The 15,954-nt window shown below is 47.5% G+C and overlaps 2 protein-coding genes across 2 annotated transcripts; one reads left to right on the top strand and one right to left on the bottom strand.

The window, feature by feature from the left end:
• Window positions 1-250: 250 nt before the first annotated feature.
• LOC135806106 (sperm flagellar protein 1-like) lies at window positions 251-9,944 on the top strand. Its single transcript, XM_065320251.1, has 8 exons — window positions 251-1,034; window positions 2,986-3,096; window positions 4,329-4,438; window positions 4,910-5,036; window positions 5,642-5,694; window positions 6,919-7,118; window positions 9,102-9,183; window positions 9,554-9,944. Exons 1-8 carry the CDS (start codon window positions 884-886, stop codon window positions 9,683-9,685), a joined length of 966 nt encoding a protein of 321 aa, XP_065176323.1. The 5' UTR covers window positions 251-883; the 3' UTR covers window positions 9,686-9,944.
• LOC135806105 (activating signal cointegrator 1 complex subunit 2-like) lies at window positions 9,683-15,674 on the bottom strand. The gene is made up of 2 exons (XM_065320250.1): window positions 15,301-15,674; window positions 9,683-12,167 (listed from the first exon to the last, which is right to left on the bottom strand). The coding sequence occupies exons 1-2, from the start codon at window positions 15,547-15,549 to the stop codon at window positions 10,248-10,250; spliced, it is 2,169 nt and encodes a 722-aa protein (XP_065176322.1). The 5' UTR covers window positions 15,550-15,674; the 3' UTR covers window positions 9,683-10,247.
• Between the last annotated feature and the right edge of the window lie 280 nt (window positions 15,675-15,954).

The raw sequence follows: 15,954 nt of genomic DNA, 5'->3' as shown, positions 1-15,954 counted from the left end.
ATGTAGGATGCGCTACATGTACTCTTTGCGTTGCATAGCGACTAGACATCCGTTCTCATGGCAACGTATGGAGTGCTTTTCGCATAAACACTCGGATCGGCGCAACGATTACGTCCGCAGACAAGACTTAGTGCAGCACTACCATGACTACAAGTACAAGAAAGGCAACAATACACAGTCAAAATCGACATCATTCTATTTATGGCTGCACATCATGTCAAGACTTTGAAATGAGAGCAAAACTACCTGCAAATCCCCATTGAACTTTGAAGTACGTTTTGCAGGATTTGTCCTTGTACTTGTAGAATATCTCGTGCATCGTACCAAGATATCTGGTCGTGACTGTAACTCCGAGAACATTGCTATCAAGTAACTAGACTGTGACCTGATCCATTTTCGTTAGGAGCAGTGTCAAGTTTTATATCACTTGTACCTCTGGTTTCGGCGCCTCTTGGAAATGTGCTAAATATTCTCTGGGTACTAGAGAGGAGCAGACATCAGCGAGAGAGTCTTGTTCTCCTAGGCTGTAACGATTCAATCGATCACTCAGAGACGAGTTGGCAATCCGCTACACTGGCCTACCGTCGTTGTTACGCTGCAGTAGGTGTGTGTGGAGGAGTGATTGATTCAGGGCCGAAGCTTCCCCAGGCTATGCTGTGTCGCTTGTAACGAGATGGTCATGGTGGTCATTCTCTGTTCACCTTCCACGGCTGGCAGTACTAGCTGGAGCACTTGTCGCATTTGATCTCCATCGTCGCACAGCAGTGCAGCAGCACAACACACAGGGCCAGGGTGACTGCAGAGTGAGAGTGATCGTCACGGCCCTGAACCGGTGGCCCTGCAACAAGTGCAAGCCTGAGCCGGCTGAGCCTGTCTACGAAGTATGGCTGCATTCGGTGGTCTGCGTCAGTCTGGCTTGGAGCGAGTGCTGAGTGCATCGCGCGACGAGAAATCAGCAATGGTGAAAAGCTGGATTGACGACATACCGCTGAGCAGACCAAAGAGGCACATTGGCCGTGACCTAGCCGACGCTGGTAAGCCATTTGCATGCAGATGTGTAGATGACATTGTACAGCTGAAAGTTAGGAAGTTACATTCCCAATCCGGTTATCTGAACCCCCAGTAGCCATGGTAGCAGGGCCGAACACGCAAGTCATCGTAACAACAACAGCAGCAACAACAACAACAACAACAACAACAACAACAACAACAACAACAACAACAACAACAACAACAACAACAACAACAACAACAGCGATACTAGTGATACATGGCGTACTTGTCCCATTCCCGAGTAATATGAATAGACATCGGCCTAGATACTTCTATGCTCATATAACTATGTGTGGATGAAAGGGTTGTACAGTCAGAACACACCTTCAAAACACACACACACACACACACACACCACACACACACACACACACACACACACACACACACACCACACACACACACACACACACACACACACACACACACACACACACGTGTACTTGTTGCTCACTGCCAAAACTGGTCAGTGGGTCTCCCCAGGAGAGGGGAGAGAGACTCAAAAGGAATCTTGGAAAGATGACTCAATTGGCCAGCAGCGACACCCCCTGAAATCCCCAAAACTCTGGGACTTGAAAGTGATCCCACTTATGGGCTCACCACGCCTTAGTAAGTGGATGAGCAGGGCCTGCTCTAGACATTCAACACAGCCAGTCAGAGTGTACCTGGCGCATGCAGGCCAGCCGGGTCAAGCCGGGTCAGATCATCCGGCAGAAAAACAACCAAAAAGCCTTCTCAAAACTTGCAACTGTGTCAAAAGCTATCCAAAGTTACGCTTTTGACTGCCTGCCCCGTCGACTTTCAATGTCCTGACTTCCTGCTCGCCGCTGACCAGATCCCGCTCGAACCAGTTGACCCCAGTTGACCCAAGCCGAGTTTCTGTCGCTTGTAGACTGTAGTGTGTACGGTTGGGCTAGATTTGCAACAGATGGGGCCCGCGAGTCGTAAAATCCCGGTATTTTTGGAATCCATTGTCAGTTTGAGACATTTTTTAGCCGGGTCAGACTGGACCCGGCGTTATCTGTTCAGCCAGGTCGTGCAGTTCCCCAGCCGGGCGCGTGACCCGGCTGACCCGGCTCTCCAGCAGGCCCTGGATGAGGACAAGGTGCAGAAAAAGGATTGACGGCATCAGGGTATCCGTCCCGGGATCCAACTGCAGTTAGTACTTACCCCTGCCCCCAGTGAAGGTAAATACTTGCTACTAGTGTGGGTGGCTAAATCAGAGTTGATCTAATATAAGCTTCACTGGCGTCATTGATTACACAAGAGTTAATCTAGCCAGAAGCAGTCCATGGTTAACAGGTATGTATACTTCAAATAGAAAGTATATGAAACCTGAAACCAACCAACACACGCACACACACACACACACACACACACACACACACACACACACCGATGAGCAGGTCTAAACTACGAGTAGCAGCAGCCGCAGGCCCTCTAGCCTTTTGCAAAGTAATAAACAGTGATGCTTTATACTACTAGTGTACGAGTTGTACACCCATACTCCACACTGGACCCATACTCCACCCTGGACCCATACTCCACACTGGACCCATACTCCACCCTGGACCCATACTCCACCCTGGACCCATACTCCACACTGGACCCATACTCCACACTGGACCCATACTCCACACTGGACCCATACTCCACACTGGACCCATACTCCACACTGGACCCATACTCCACACTGGACCCATACTCCACACTGGACCCATACTCCACACTGGACCCATACTCCACACTGGACCACAAGGCCCAACACACTACGTGTACACTAGTGATGATCTGTGATGTATAACTACTGCATTCCGGTTTGTCTCCGAACATGGGTTTTGATTGGAGATTTGTGTCTTGATGAATGACGATGCATGATAGAGTGTTACTCATGCTTCTTTCAACTTGTGTGCTCATTATGCTTGTGTGCAGTGATTGTGGCGGAGATAATACGATTCTATCTTCCAAAATTTGTGGAAATACACAACTACGTTCCGAGTCACAACGTCAAACAGAAAACTACAAACTGGAAGACGTTGAAGCGTAAGGTGTTCTTCCTTTCTTTTTGTGTCCGCAGATATTTTAAAGTTAATTGAAGCTACGAGAGAATTTTCTGAACCAACACTGCATCTAAGCATGGTCTTATGGTAAACTTCGGCCAAGAGTCAAAGCAATGGATACTTGCACTCGCTGGCCCTGAATACTATTAGTAACCTTTGGGATCTGTCATGATATAGCCAAGGGAGTCGGAGCCGGAGATTCTGCTCACACAAAATGCTGTCACGGGTGGAGAGGTTCTTGCATGATTCTGTTACTGGAAGTATCGTGCACCAAGGCTGTGTCGTTCTACTACGCACTACAAGGGCGTCGGAACCGCACCGGCCGGGTCGGCCATGGCCGCCCCACTTTTTCGGCCGTTTTATTTATTTTTTTATTTTTATTTTTTAGCACACTGCAACAAAGCGCGATGATCTCAGCGCAAACGTGGCAAATCCTTGTCCCCGATCGTGGTTTGTTGCAGAATCAAAACTACAAAAGTCCATGTACACTGAAATGGCACCAAATGCCTGGGAATGCTTGCAATTGGCTTCAATTTTTGATTTTTTTCCCGGGGGAGGGTAATGTTTGTCCCCGATCGTAGCATCTTCTTGGTTTTTTGCAGAATCAAAAAGTCTTTCATTGTAGTTACCGTACACTGAAATGGCACCAAATGCCCGGAAATGCTTGCAATTGGCTTTAATTTTTGAAATTTTTTCCCGGGGGAGGACCCCCGCAGCCCCCCCCCCCCCCCTTCCGTAGCCGCCCCACTTCCAAAGTCGTTCCGACGCGCCTGCACTACACGTTTGCATACGCTTTTTGGACCAAATGGAGGTTATGGTGAAGCAGATGAGATCAAATGGAGGTTATGGTGAAGCAGATGAGATCGCCGCATATGCTCTGTATGGAACTAAGGCAAACCAGTACTTGTGCAGTCACGTTATGGTGCCACAAACCAGTACTTGTGCAGTCACGTTATGGTGCCACAAACCAGTACTTGTGCAGTCACGTTATGGTGCCACAGTTTGCCATCCCATACGCTTTAAATCATGTTACGAGCAAACGATGGTGTATACTCCCACACTCCCAGATAGCCGACGGCAGTCCCATGATTGAACAAAGAGTCAATGTCTCCCTCGGTCTGCATATATTTGAAGGTGTCAGATCATTACCAACCATGTAAGAAATGGCTGTCTCTCATCTTTTGTTTCTCTTTTTATTGAACCTGCTTGACACAGGGAAGATTCTGTCAAAGCTAAACCTAGAACTTTCAGAGGACATGATTCAAGAGCTGATCAGCAGTAAGTCCGATGCCGCCGAGGATTTCTTGCTCATGCTCCGTGACAAGGTAATTTATCGTGTTGCATTGTCACTGCCAGGCTTGTCCGGTATTCCCTGTTCTCTCCTGGCCTAAACCATTGCGCCCAGCTATGCTAACGAGTTACATGCTGTTTGCTAACTGGTTTCTCATTAGATCGGCGCATATCATACTAGAGTACAACAATTTACTGGGGAGGGAGGGGGGGGGGGGGGAGTCACCACACGGGTAGATAGTTGTGACAACACACTGAACTGTATTTGTGTATGTACTGCAACATCCCCATGGCAGGAAATCATGGCAATCGGAAGAAAACCAGAGCCAAGAGCATATTCAGTTTGTGTGCACTACGGAGTATCTCTCATCATCTCAGTAGAAGCCTCGTGATCATTGCTTGCTCCTGCACAATCCCTTGCAACAATCGTGTGAATGTTCGATATCACTGCTGTGACACTGAGTAGCTGTGGGCTGTGGTGTACTGTGTTTTCGCATTCCCTACAGATATTTGCTCATTTGGAGGAGCAGCGCCGAAGGGCACAGGCCAGAACCCTGAACTCCAGCAACGCTTCCTACTTAGACGACTTGAAGTACGGTAGCTATGATGCAGCAGCTGGAAGGGCACATACTCGTAAGATCGCTCGCACATGCAATGTTCACTTGTAGCATGCAAAGTTCATTTCCATTCAGGAACAATACTTGTGGGTCTGCATTTCATGTGCTGCATGTCACGGGTATGTACAGAGATATTGCTCAGAACTAAGGTTCATGCACTTGGGATGCATTGGCGCTACATGCAATAGGTGTTCTGTGCAAAGCATGTACTTTGTGTGCCTGACTTTGAAGCATGTGCCCTTTATTTGAATGAAGATGAAGAGTTTCATCATGGTAGAATCTACCTTGTGGCATTCAGTGTACAGTAAAGTCTGGTGCCGAAGAACTGGGGTTCAGAGTTGTAGCCTACATCATTCTTAATTTTCATGTAGTACCGTATCTATATAGCCGAGCCACTGTGTACATAAGGGTATCCAGCACCTGGTAAAATTCTAGCCTATTCGTTCTCCAGTGCATCGTTCTTCGGCGCCCGACAGTACTGTAGCGTAGTATTTATACTATGGCGGCGATGTCACTTATGTACCTCCAGTGCACGGTATTACTCACACGCATAGCTCCATCATTTGCAGGCACAGGACAATCCGGCTGTGTGTTCGCCAATGATCCATGCTCTCTGTCCAGGTCTGGTTAGGCAAGACAATGGTCTACACCAAGGCAACCACCACCATCACCAGGTACATCTATACACGACTTCTGTAAATGGAACATACATGTAGTTTTATAGTGTCAACTGGGATGATGCAATTTTGGCGGTTATCTATGCAGGAGGTGGCTGCTGTGAACGTTGGAGCTTACACTTCCTGCCGACCAACTCTCGGCTGTCGTCTTTAGCACACTACAAAAAAAATAGAAGCAACACTTCACTGTGTTGTACTGCTGGAGCACTCCTGCCGCACAAATTTATTTCATTACCCCCACTCAAGCTCAACTAATAAGGGTGAATTATCCTAAACCGTCACTGTGTATCTACCAGGAGGTAGTGCTTTCAGCATGCCGCCGAGTGCAAGGTACGGCATGCTTCTCGTATGCTCCAGCATTTGGGGCTGCCACCATAGACAGTTTTAAGAGAATTGCAAATAGGGAAACAAATGTGTTGTAGTAATTATTCAAATCATGTGCGTCCTTGTTGGTGTGTGGAGAACCTCACTACTGTAAAAGTAGGGGTGAAACGGTTCGGGTAAGGAACCGGTTTCGGAACCGCAAGCTGAAAAGAATCGGGTACCCGTTCCGTAAAATTTCGAACCGAAACTCGAAAAATCTCGTTCTTGTACAAATACATGTACACGCCAAGTCTACTCAAGATTTTTAAATGTCTTACCTTATCATCACCGCCCTTCCAACGGGTTCTCCTATCGATCCTGGTCACTGCGAGCGTGCCTTCTTCGCACATGGACTCTCCGATGTCTCGTTCTTGCTCGTAAAAATGTTTTCTAACTGGAAAATAATTGTCACGGATGCATTTGGTCGGTCTGGAAAAAAGAGTGCATGGAACCGATACCCGAACCGTGGGAAACTATGCTGGCATTCGGGTACCCGAACATGAAAAACATGGAACCGTTTCACCCCTATGTAAAAGCCATATATATAACGAAGTGCTAACTCTAACGAGTTAACGAGGAGAAATCTGTCGTTAAAATAGAAATCATTACACAGAATTTGATACATATACTGTCCCATTGAGCGTTGAGAATGAGTGAGAATCGTTACCTCGTTAGAATAATGGCTTTTACAGTATTCTTGAAATTGTCTGCACTATAAATTTACTCTTCAAAGAAGCGTTATAGCAGTAAATAGCAATAGTTATGAGCGACTGCTATCCATCACAGAGGAACACATTTGCTGTAATTTTTAATTGATGGAATGAACCTAAGACTACTGCTGTTGTTGACTCGTTGCAGCTACAAAGCTATGGCGGCTTGCCACCGATAGGCGTTTCACAGCATACAGCCTCTGGACCTCCCTCACAGCGGTCATGGCCCCCGGAGCACGCACGAGCGATCCACCAACGTAATCGAGATGCATATGCTGAGCTTGCGAGTGCCGGTGAAAGAGCAGCTCCTCTAGGCCAGGGGAAAGGCAGTGCACTTGATTCCAATGGGTATGTAAATGCGTGGTCCTTACTATTGATTGCCGTGTATATGATAGCAAGAGTACATAACCCCAAGAGTGTGCAACTCCAGCTATGGGGTCTGCGACGGCAGAACTTCACATCACGTGATGAACCCGTGATGAACCCGTGCACTCTGTGCATGATAGATACTGGGTTGTACGCAGCCCAGCTTTGGGTACAACTCTCTTGTGGTCACTTTGCACTGTTTGCCAGCATAACCTTTTGAACCATGTCACGTGATGTGAAGTTCTGCCGTCGCAGCACAGCATAGAGGTTGTGCAGGCAGTTGCACACTCTTGGGGTTATGTACTCTTGATGATAGTGATGTGCTTCTCGGTTAGCCAATGATACTGAACGAATACTGTACTTCTTTTTGAAGTACATGTACGTGTACCTTGGCCGCCCTAATGCAGATACTGATGCTTGATAAGATGGAGAGAAGAGTCCCTTCCAGCATACTGTAGAACGGCTAATTTTAGCGGGTAAAATGTTTAGCGATGACTATGTAGTACATGCAAAATTTCGATTGGCACGGCAAAACTTTAGCGAAAATACTCCGTTCGTTAAAATATCACCGGCGCTGAAATTAGCCGTTTTACAGTACTGTAAAAGCCATATGAGCCAGCGCACGCGAAAATCGACCTTAATGACACGCACTTCAACTGAGAAAACGCACTTCAAACATTCTCTGTTTTCGTGTGATGTGCATATATCAGGGAAAATGCTCTATCTTCTAAGACCCGTGACTCAAGTTTTACTCAAAAATTTCAAACGTTTTTTGCATTGAATTCTGCATAAATCCATCTGCCTTTATCCACTGTCATCTCAGTTTCTGAAAATATGTCACTAAGGGTGATTTTCGCGTGTGCTGGCTCATATAATAACGAAGTGCTAACTCTAACGAGTTAACGAGGAGAAATCTGTCGTTAAAATAGAAATCGTTATACAGAAATCGATACATATACTGTCCTATTGAGCGTTGAAAATAAGTGAGAATTGTTACCTTTGGTACACGTAAAGTCGTAAACCAGTCGATTTTGGGAAATCGTTATTTATGCGCCTCGTTAGAATAATGGCTTTTACAGTAATGGGATCTTGGCTGGTACTTAGTACATGTACTACAGTTCAGCAGAGACGGAATTTGAATTTGAAACGGAATTTTATATTTTTTCCCGGAAGATTCATGTTTGTACTTCAAGTACTGATGTTTTTTTTGGAAAAGAAGAGCAGAAACCGTCAGATAGTTTGATAGTTCGTCGAATTTAATCCTTTCCAAGTAGAACATGACATTTTACCATGTTTTAATAGAAGCCCCAGCTATCTAGTGGAATAATATACATATAATGATATTCGCGGGATCCGCGTCCACATCGTTTGAATGTTCAGAAACACACAAACTAGCCTTCGCATCCGCAGGCCACCACTATTGTACACCATAGTGGCGAATGCAAACCTCACAAGTCAGTCAGGGGAGAGGAGGTGAGTTTCTCAACCGATCGGGCGTGTAGCGGCCCATAGCCCCATAAACTGCATCCTTGTGATCCTATCCTGAGCTGTGAGTACCCAGTTGACCATGGGTGTCGGCGCAGTTCACCACGCGTTAAACATGTCTTTACACATTCCCTGCTGGTGGAAACGGAACTATTATTTTAAGACTAGGTCTATTTAAGACCCGGTCCTGTTGTGTCTGGTCCAGTCAAGTCGCTACCATAGTTGTCATGTGGGCCCCAGAGGGAGCAAAAGAAAGAGAATTGGAGCGTGCTGTCCCATAATGCTCTCTGCGATGAAAAAGTGATAAAGTACACCCCGCACAGGCTCATAATTGGTGCTGGCGACAACACGGTCAAGCGACTGAGTACGAGAGTACTGCTGCCTATCCATGTCCTGGACCGAGCCAAATTCTAGCCCTTTGTGGAGGTGCCAATTTTGCCGGGGGGAAACTGATCTTCGCCTGTGTTGTCTTTCCTGCAGCGTGTGGCCAACGGGGGAGGACATTGCAATTATGTTGGAGGAGAAGGAGCAAACTATCCTCGAGCTGCAGGAGACTGTACAGGTGAGTGCTAATGCCGTCAACTAAGCTGATAATTTTGTGCGACTCTTTGTGATCAGTCGAGATGCAAGCAGTTCCGTTGATTCCACATTCGGTCACGATGCGATGCAATGTTGTGCTCCACTGCAAGAGCGGAGTCGCTGGATTATGAATGATCACCAGTCCTAGATAACGTATTGTTGAGAATTGCAAGGATCAGTTTGCCTTGGATGCACTACAAACCAAATCCGGGTACAGGCTTTTCTGCAAGTACGGGTACTACACACAGCCAGCATCCAGCATTAGCACTTGAGGTTAACCTATGCCATTCCAGTTCCTAAAAGGTGACGTCACCTTTTTCTCTTTGATTTCTACTTGGAACATGTCTCTGCAGCTGATGACAGTGAAGGTTCGACGCCTGGAGGGACTATTACGAGTCAAAGACTTGAGAATTGAGGATCTGACATCACGGCTGACAAACATGGTGTCCGGAGCAAGCCCGGAACGGCCGCCAAGAAGGAAATGAAATGATCCATCTCTCCTCTTCTCACAACTACACCGACATATGTTGATAGCACAGCAAGAGAATCACTGCTTGAAATAACTGGCTCTTTGCGATGCGTGCATGCCTACTTGAAGTGCTTTATTCAAAGATTGTTGATAACACGTGCCAACATTGGTATGAACTATTTTTCTTGTTGATCCAAAGTATTTTATGAGAACAATACGCAGTCCTATTCAAAGAACATGAGATTGAAACAAAAATAATAACTGTCGTAAAGGTGTTTCTCGCAGCAATGTCTGGTCTTGGTCTTGAAGGAATTGAAAAAACCCAGAAATGAAGTGCATGCATTACGTATACTGTAGGAATAAGGCAGTAGTGACCCAGCACCACAGTCATAAATTGACCAGCACAGCATCCAACTAACGAGACGTGAATCAGAAACAGTGTTGTAACGAAACATGTGTGCCTGGGTCAAACAGAATGCTCGAAACGCAACATAAAATCCCTCCAGACAGAGGACACATCAAACGTTTGCTCAGAATCTTGCTGCTAACATCCTGCCAGAGCGCACAGTGCAGGAGTGCTATTGCTGCGGAGTTGGAGCAGCGTTAATGCCACCCATGCCACGCCGCTTCCAGTCGGCACCAGACTTGCGGCTGTGATTGGCGCGCGAGCTTTTGTGCTGCTCTTTGCGAGCGTAGGATTTGCGCTCCTCAGCGGTGGTAGGTTGCTTGCCACCACCGCGACCTCGGCCTCCTCCACGCTGGCCCCCACGGCCACCGCCACGACCACCTGCAGCAGCACCACCACGATGTGCACCACCACCGCCGCCACTCTGCCGATGTCCAGCACCGCCATGATGTGGCTGTTGTGATCCTGTAGCACCTGACCGGGCAACACCATTACCAGTACCATTAGAACCATGCTGATGCGTATCCTCACCATCCTCGTCTTCAGTGCCATTTTCGCTCTCCGTACCCGACGTGTGTAGGCGGAAAAGCGGCGCTTTCTGATTGAGTCGCCGGATGACAAACTCTTCACGGTCCTCGCCACCGGCACCCGGCATGTCCCCTGCTAGCTGAGAATCATATGTGTCATCATAATCATCATCATACTGATCATAGCCTGTGATTGTTTCTTGGAACTCTCGTTCCTCGAGTGCATCCAATGTGGCCCGTACAGCAGCAACAGAGTCATCATGACCTTTGCCATCAAGAACAAAGCTAGTTGCACGGCAGCTAGCAGACTGAGCACTGGACGCCTTTGTACGAGGAGCCTCCTGCTGCATCTCTGGGACAGGTTCAAGGCTTAGATTGGCCACCTTGCCTTCCAGGATTAGGTCAACGGCTTTCTCAAAACTTCCACTGGCCTGCATGACTGCAGAACGAGCAAGCTCTACATCAGTATCAGGCAACAGGTCAAGTACTTGACTGACAGCAATAGCTACAGGATCTGCTTCAGCAGCTCCAAATGATGACAGTGGCATAGCTGAAGAGGATGCAGCTGAAGATGAAGCTTGGCCTGCTGCTGCCGCTGCTCCAGCTGCCTCTGCTGCTTCTGCAGTAGCTGATGACGTACCAGTTGCAGAAGAGGAGCGATGCGCTCTGCATGCAGCTCGCACCTTTTCAAGTAGAGTGTGTACGTCTGATTTATCCAGGACACGCAGATCTTCTAGCTGCTGCTGCATACCCCTTCCATAGTCGTCCATACGTGCAAGCATCTCAGGCCAATGGGACGACACAGAGTTGATAGCAGACATTGTGGATTTGCGATCATGCTTGGACGCCGTAGGACGAAACAGAAAGCAGCAGAGGAGCCGCGCACACATTGTCGGCAGACGAGAGCTGAGGAAAGCAGCCAACTCTGGCGAAACGCTGCGATCACTTTGCAATTGATGCAGCGCACCCTTGAGCATAGCGGCAATCTGCAACAGCTTGTCCAACATGCCGGCATCTATCAGTACTTGAGATGCTGGCGGGTAGACGACACAGAATAGGGAGAATGACGAACAGACATCGTAGCAATACAGTACACAGTCCAATAGCGATACACCGGACAGGCTGCTGGTGTTCAGCGTCTGCAGAATGGTTTCAGTAGCCAGCACAGCACTATTGGCAGTTGCAACCAGATCTTCCGAGTACTCTGGTTTCTGAGTGAATATATTCTTTAGCATGCGCTGAAGAAGCTGGCTGATGTGACTGGCACCGTCGGATTCTTCCACAGAGAAGCATGCCTCATCTCCATACAGTGCACACAGGTCAACCAGCTTTGGAATATCAAACAAGTAGTTGTTGTAGAGAATAGTGCCAAACACAGGTGGCGTGAAGAAATCGTCATCGCCTTCCTTGTGCGTGGCCATACGCAAGAAGACCATGAACATACGCTGATGTAGCTTGGCTTGTGTGTCCAACACTGGTTTCGGCAGCTGTATCGGATCGCTGGGCCGCGGTGCGCTGGCCAGGAACGTGTCCAGGAGCTTGTGCAAGGACTTGTCAAATACAACCTACCACACGCACGTGCACACAGACATACATACAGATGCCAACATGAGTATCATGCAGGTGAATAGCAAACAACTAAAACCATACTATAAACAGTCACTCGTTTGCAAATTTTTGCGGAAACAGTGATGTCATACACCAGATCTTTTGCCCTTCCCCATCAAAACGTACGTGATTCAAAGTTACAGATATACAGTCAGCTTCGCTAATAACGACTGCGGGTATAACAACAATTCGCGAATAACGACAGAATTTCCATGCCCAGAGCAAAGTCCCATTAACTGTAATACAGTCGTCCCTCTCTAATCCAGCACCCTCGATAAACCAGCACAATTTTCAGTAGCCAAAATGTCCTCTTCATGCACATTCTAGCAGAAAATGAGATTTGTTAATCCAGCACCCTCCCTAATCCAGCAGATTTCCGTGGCACAAATGGTGCCGGATTATAGAGGGACCACTGTACATATAATGAGATATGAGACAAGAAACTAACTCTCCTCCTCCATGCGCTCTAAAGCCGACCATTGCTACCCTCGGTAGCCATTACTCACACCAATAACTTCAAACAACGAAGGGGTCACGGGTAAAACATTTCCTTCTGACAGCTGTTTCGCCTATCAAAGGCTCGTCAGAGAAGGTGATACTGATATTGTAATTGACATGGCATACTGATTTTATACGGTGTAATTATCAGTATGCCATGTCAATTACAATATCAGTATCACCTTCTCTGACGAGCCTTTGATAGGCGAAACAGCTGTCAGAAAGAAATGTTTTACCCGTGACCCCTTCGTTGTTTGAAGTTATTGGTGTGAGTAATGGCTACAGAGGGTAGCAATGGTCGGCTTTAGAGCGCATGGAGGAGGAGAGTTAGTTTCTTGTATTAATCAACAGCCGAAAGGTACCGTTCAACAGTTTATTGAGATATGAGACTTCGGGTTTAACCCTTATCCATCCGAAAAATTCGCTGAGCAGGCCAAAATTGCAATTTCACGACATATTTTACCTTCAAATTATCATAACTTTAGTCTCCATTGGCCGAATTCCATGATCTTGAGCTTCCTGGAAAGGTCCTTCCGCGACGAATGCACAGAGCCCATATTCGACATCTATAAAGCCACAAGTCGAGGGCCGCCACTTGCCAAACTTGCCCCAGCGCCAGATCTGCGGGCAGAATCCAAATTGTCTCGCCATTTCACTCTCCTCCATCGCTGGACTTTGGATTTTTGTGCACAGTACATTTATTTGGTTTTTACGTCATGAGCATGTGCTTGGTGACGTAACTGTCATGCAAAAAAGAAAAATCTGACTTTGAAATGTTCCCGAGCGCAGAAAATTCGCAATTGCCGTGATTTTGCTTTCGGCGGACGATATCGTTGCAAGGGAGCGTCATAGATCTTCGGCGATTGTTTGAGACGATAGCCTGGTGTTTTCTAATGGCGATAGACCCTTCAATCATGGAATTTGGTCAAGAAATGACTGAGATATGATGGATTTACTGTTCGACGGATAGTCGTAGATTTTTGACTGGTCGGACGAATAAGGGTTAAAGGGGAAGTTAAGGCAAAAATTAAAATTTCACCAGTTGTAGTGTTCGGGGTGCTGAGTTGAATGGTCTTGGTCCGAGAAAGCTGAGACGCTCCCTTCCTACTTGAATCCCAATCGAACTCGCGCACTTCCACCGAAACCAGGTGACTGCGCCCTACTAACGTTAGATGGGGATTTGTATGCAAAATGTCACTAAAAGCGCCATTTCGTTCTTATAAAAGCACGGATGACCGCGATTGGCCCATATGTTGTAGTCTTTTGGACGCTGAGTCGACTGGTTTTGGTCCGAAAAGGCTGCGATGCAGCGTTCCTTCTTTATTCCCAATCGAACATGGTTGAACAAGCGGTCACGTGCTCCTGGGTGCCCAAATCACCTGGTCACCAAGCCAGCAGGCGACAACTTTCACACCAAGGTTCAACTCGAGTGACAGGACTGCACCCAAAAAAGGTCAAACAGGCTAGTAAGTTGTACCCTGCAGGCACGGTGACCAGGTGACTGGCGTACGCAGAAGCACGTGACCGCTTGTTCAACCATGTTCGATTGGGAATAAAGGAGGAACGCTGCATCGCAGCCTTTTCGGACCAAAACCAGTCGACTCAGCGTCCAAAAGACTACAACATATGGGCCAATCGCGGTCATCCGTGCTTTTACAAGAACGAAATGGCGCTTTTAGTGACATTTTGCATACAAATCCCCATCTAACTTAGTAGGGCGCAGTCACCCAGTTTCGGTGGAAGTGCGCGAGTTCGATTGGGATTCAAGTTGGAAGGGAGTGTCTCAGCTTCCTCGGACCACGACCATTCGACTCAGCACCCCGAAGACTACAACTGGTGAAATCTTAATTTTTGCCTTAACTTCCCCTTTAACGACACTTCGCAAATAAGGACACTTTTCTGATGTCCCGCCGAATGTCGTTATACGCAAAGTTGACTGTAGCTAAGTTATGGGCAGTACCTGGTCCCGGACTACCCGGATACGAGAGGTGAGCGCAGTTTTGTAGCGTGCCTTGATCCTGGAGGGTGGTAGTTAGCGAGTTACACTAGGTGAAATCTGACCCGAAGTGCAAAGGCGGTGCCCTGGACCTGTTCTGATCACATCACTGTATTTGTAATCATAAACTTTTTTTATAGTGTTGGTTGTGGGAGTACCGTAAAATCCCGCCAGAGCGCCCCGTCTCTCCTATCCGCCCCTCCCTGACTTTGTGTCAGGGATGTGATTGATTGTATCCTCGTATGACTCTGTGATGCCGTACTGTACTGCAGACACATGCTCGACCCCCTTGGGAAATGTACGCAACAGTGCCCACCCTCTTGACCAGGGATCGCACAAACCCTGAGTTTTGACGGGTCTGTACGACTCCTAGCTCTTGACCTTTGGTCGGTGTACGAGATGCACGAACAGTTTTCGCAGGGCGAGTACTTTTTCATCTAGTACTGAATGCGGTAAGTAGGACTCGCCCATCCGCCCCTCCCCACCTGAAGCGTCGAGGAGGTAGGGGCGCTCTGGCGGGATTTTACGGTAGAATCATGATTTTTATTGATTAATTTTTTAAATTATTTCACGACTGCATGCTGCATTGCCCCTACCTGACACCAGAACAGCTCGTGGGATTGTTGCAGCAGCCAGTTTACATCTTCCAAGATGAATTCGGCACGCTCCAGCCACTCGTCCGTGGCAGCTTGCGATCCATCTCCGCGAGACTGCGGCGGTGCTTCATAACACAGGAATGATATCTCACTTGTCCAAGATGGATGAAGAGCTGGAATGGACTCTCCGTCTGCGCTTGAGGATGCATCCCTTCTGATCTTGCACCTCTCTTCTAACGGCAGAGCCATTGACAAGGCAGGCAGAACCTACAGACTCTAGCAATGGAGTAAAAATACTAAACCTTGCAAGCCGGCCGCAGGACAAAAGCAATAATTCAGTCAGAAAAGTGATACAATTCTGGAAATTTGAAAGTGGAGTCGATCGAGTGGATCGCGATATCGGAATCAAGAGTGCATAAAATATTTTAAAATGTTTATGGACTCTTGATCGGAGTGCATGTCAGGGAGTCGTAAAATACCGGTATTTTACGACTCCCTGATTATAACATGGGGTGTGCGCGTGCCGCGCCACTGCGTGGTGCGCACGCGCACACGGCGTGGCTGTTTTGCGTGCACGCGCGGTCGCGCGCGCGCTATCGATGAGCTAGATATCAGCGCATATAATAGGCGAAGGACTAAAGGGACCGTCACTTA

The sequence above is a fragment of the Sycon ciliatum genome, chromosome 1 (assembly GCF_964019385.1).
Source record: "Sycon ciliatum chromosome 1, ocSycCili1.1, whole genome shotgun sequence".
Classification (NCBI taxonomy): Eukaryota; Metazoa; Porifera; class Calcarea; order Leucosolenida; family Sycettidae; genus Sycon; species Sycon ciliatum.
This window is presented reverse-complemented; position numbering and strand designations above follow the sequence as displayed.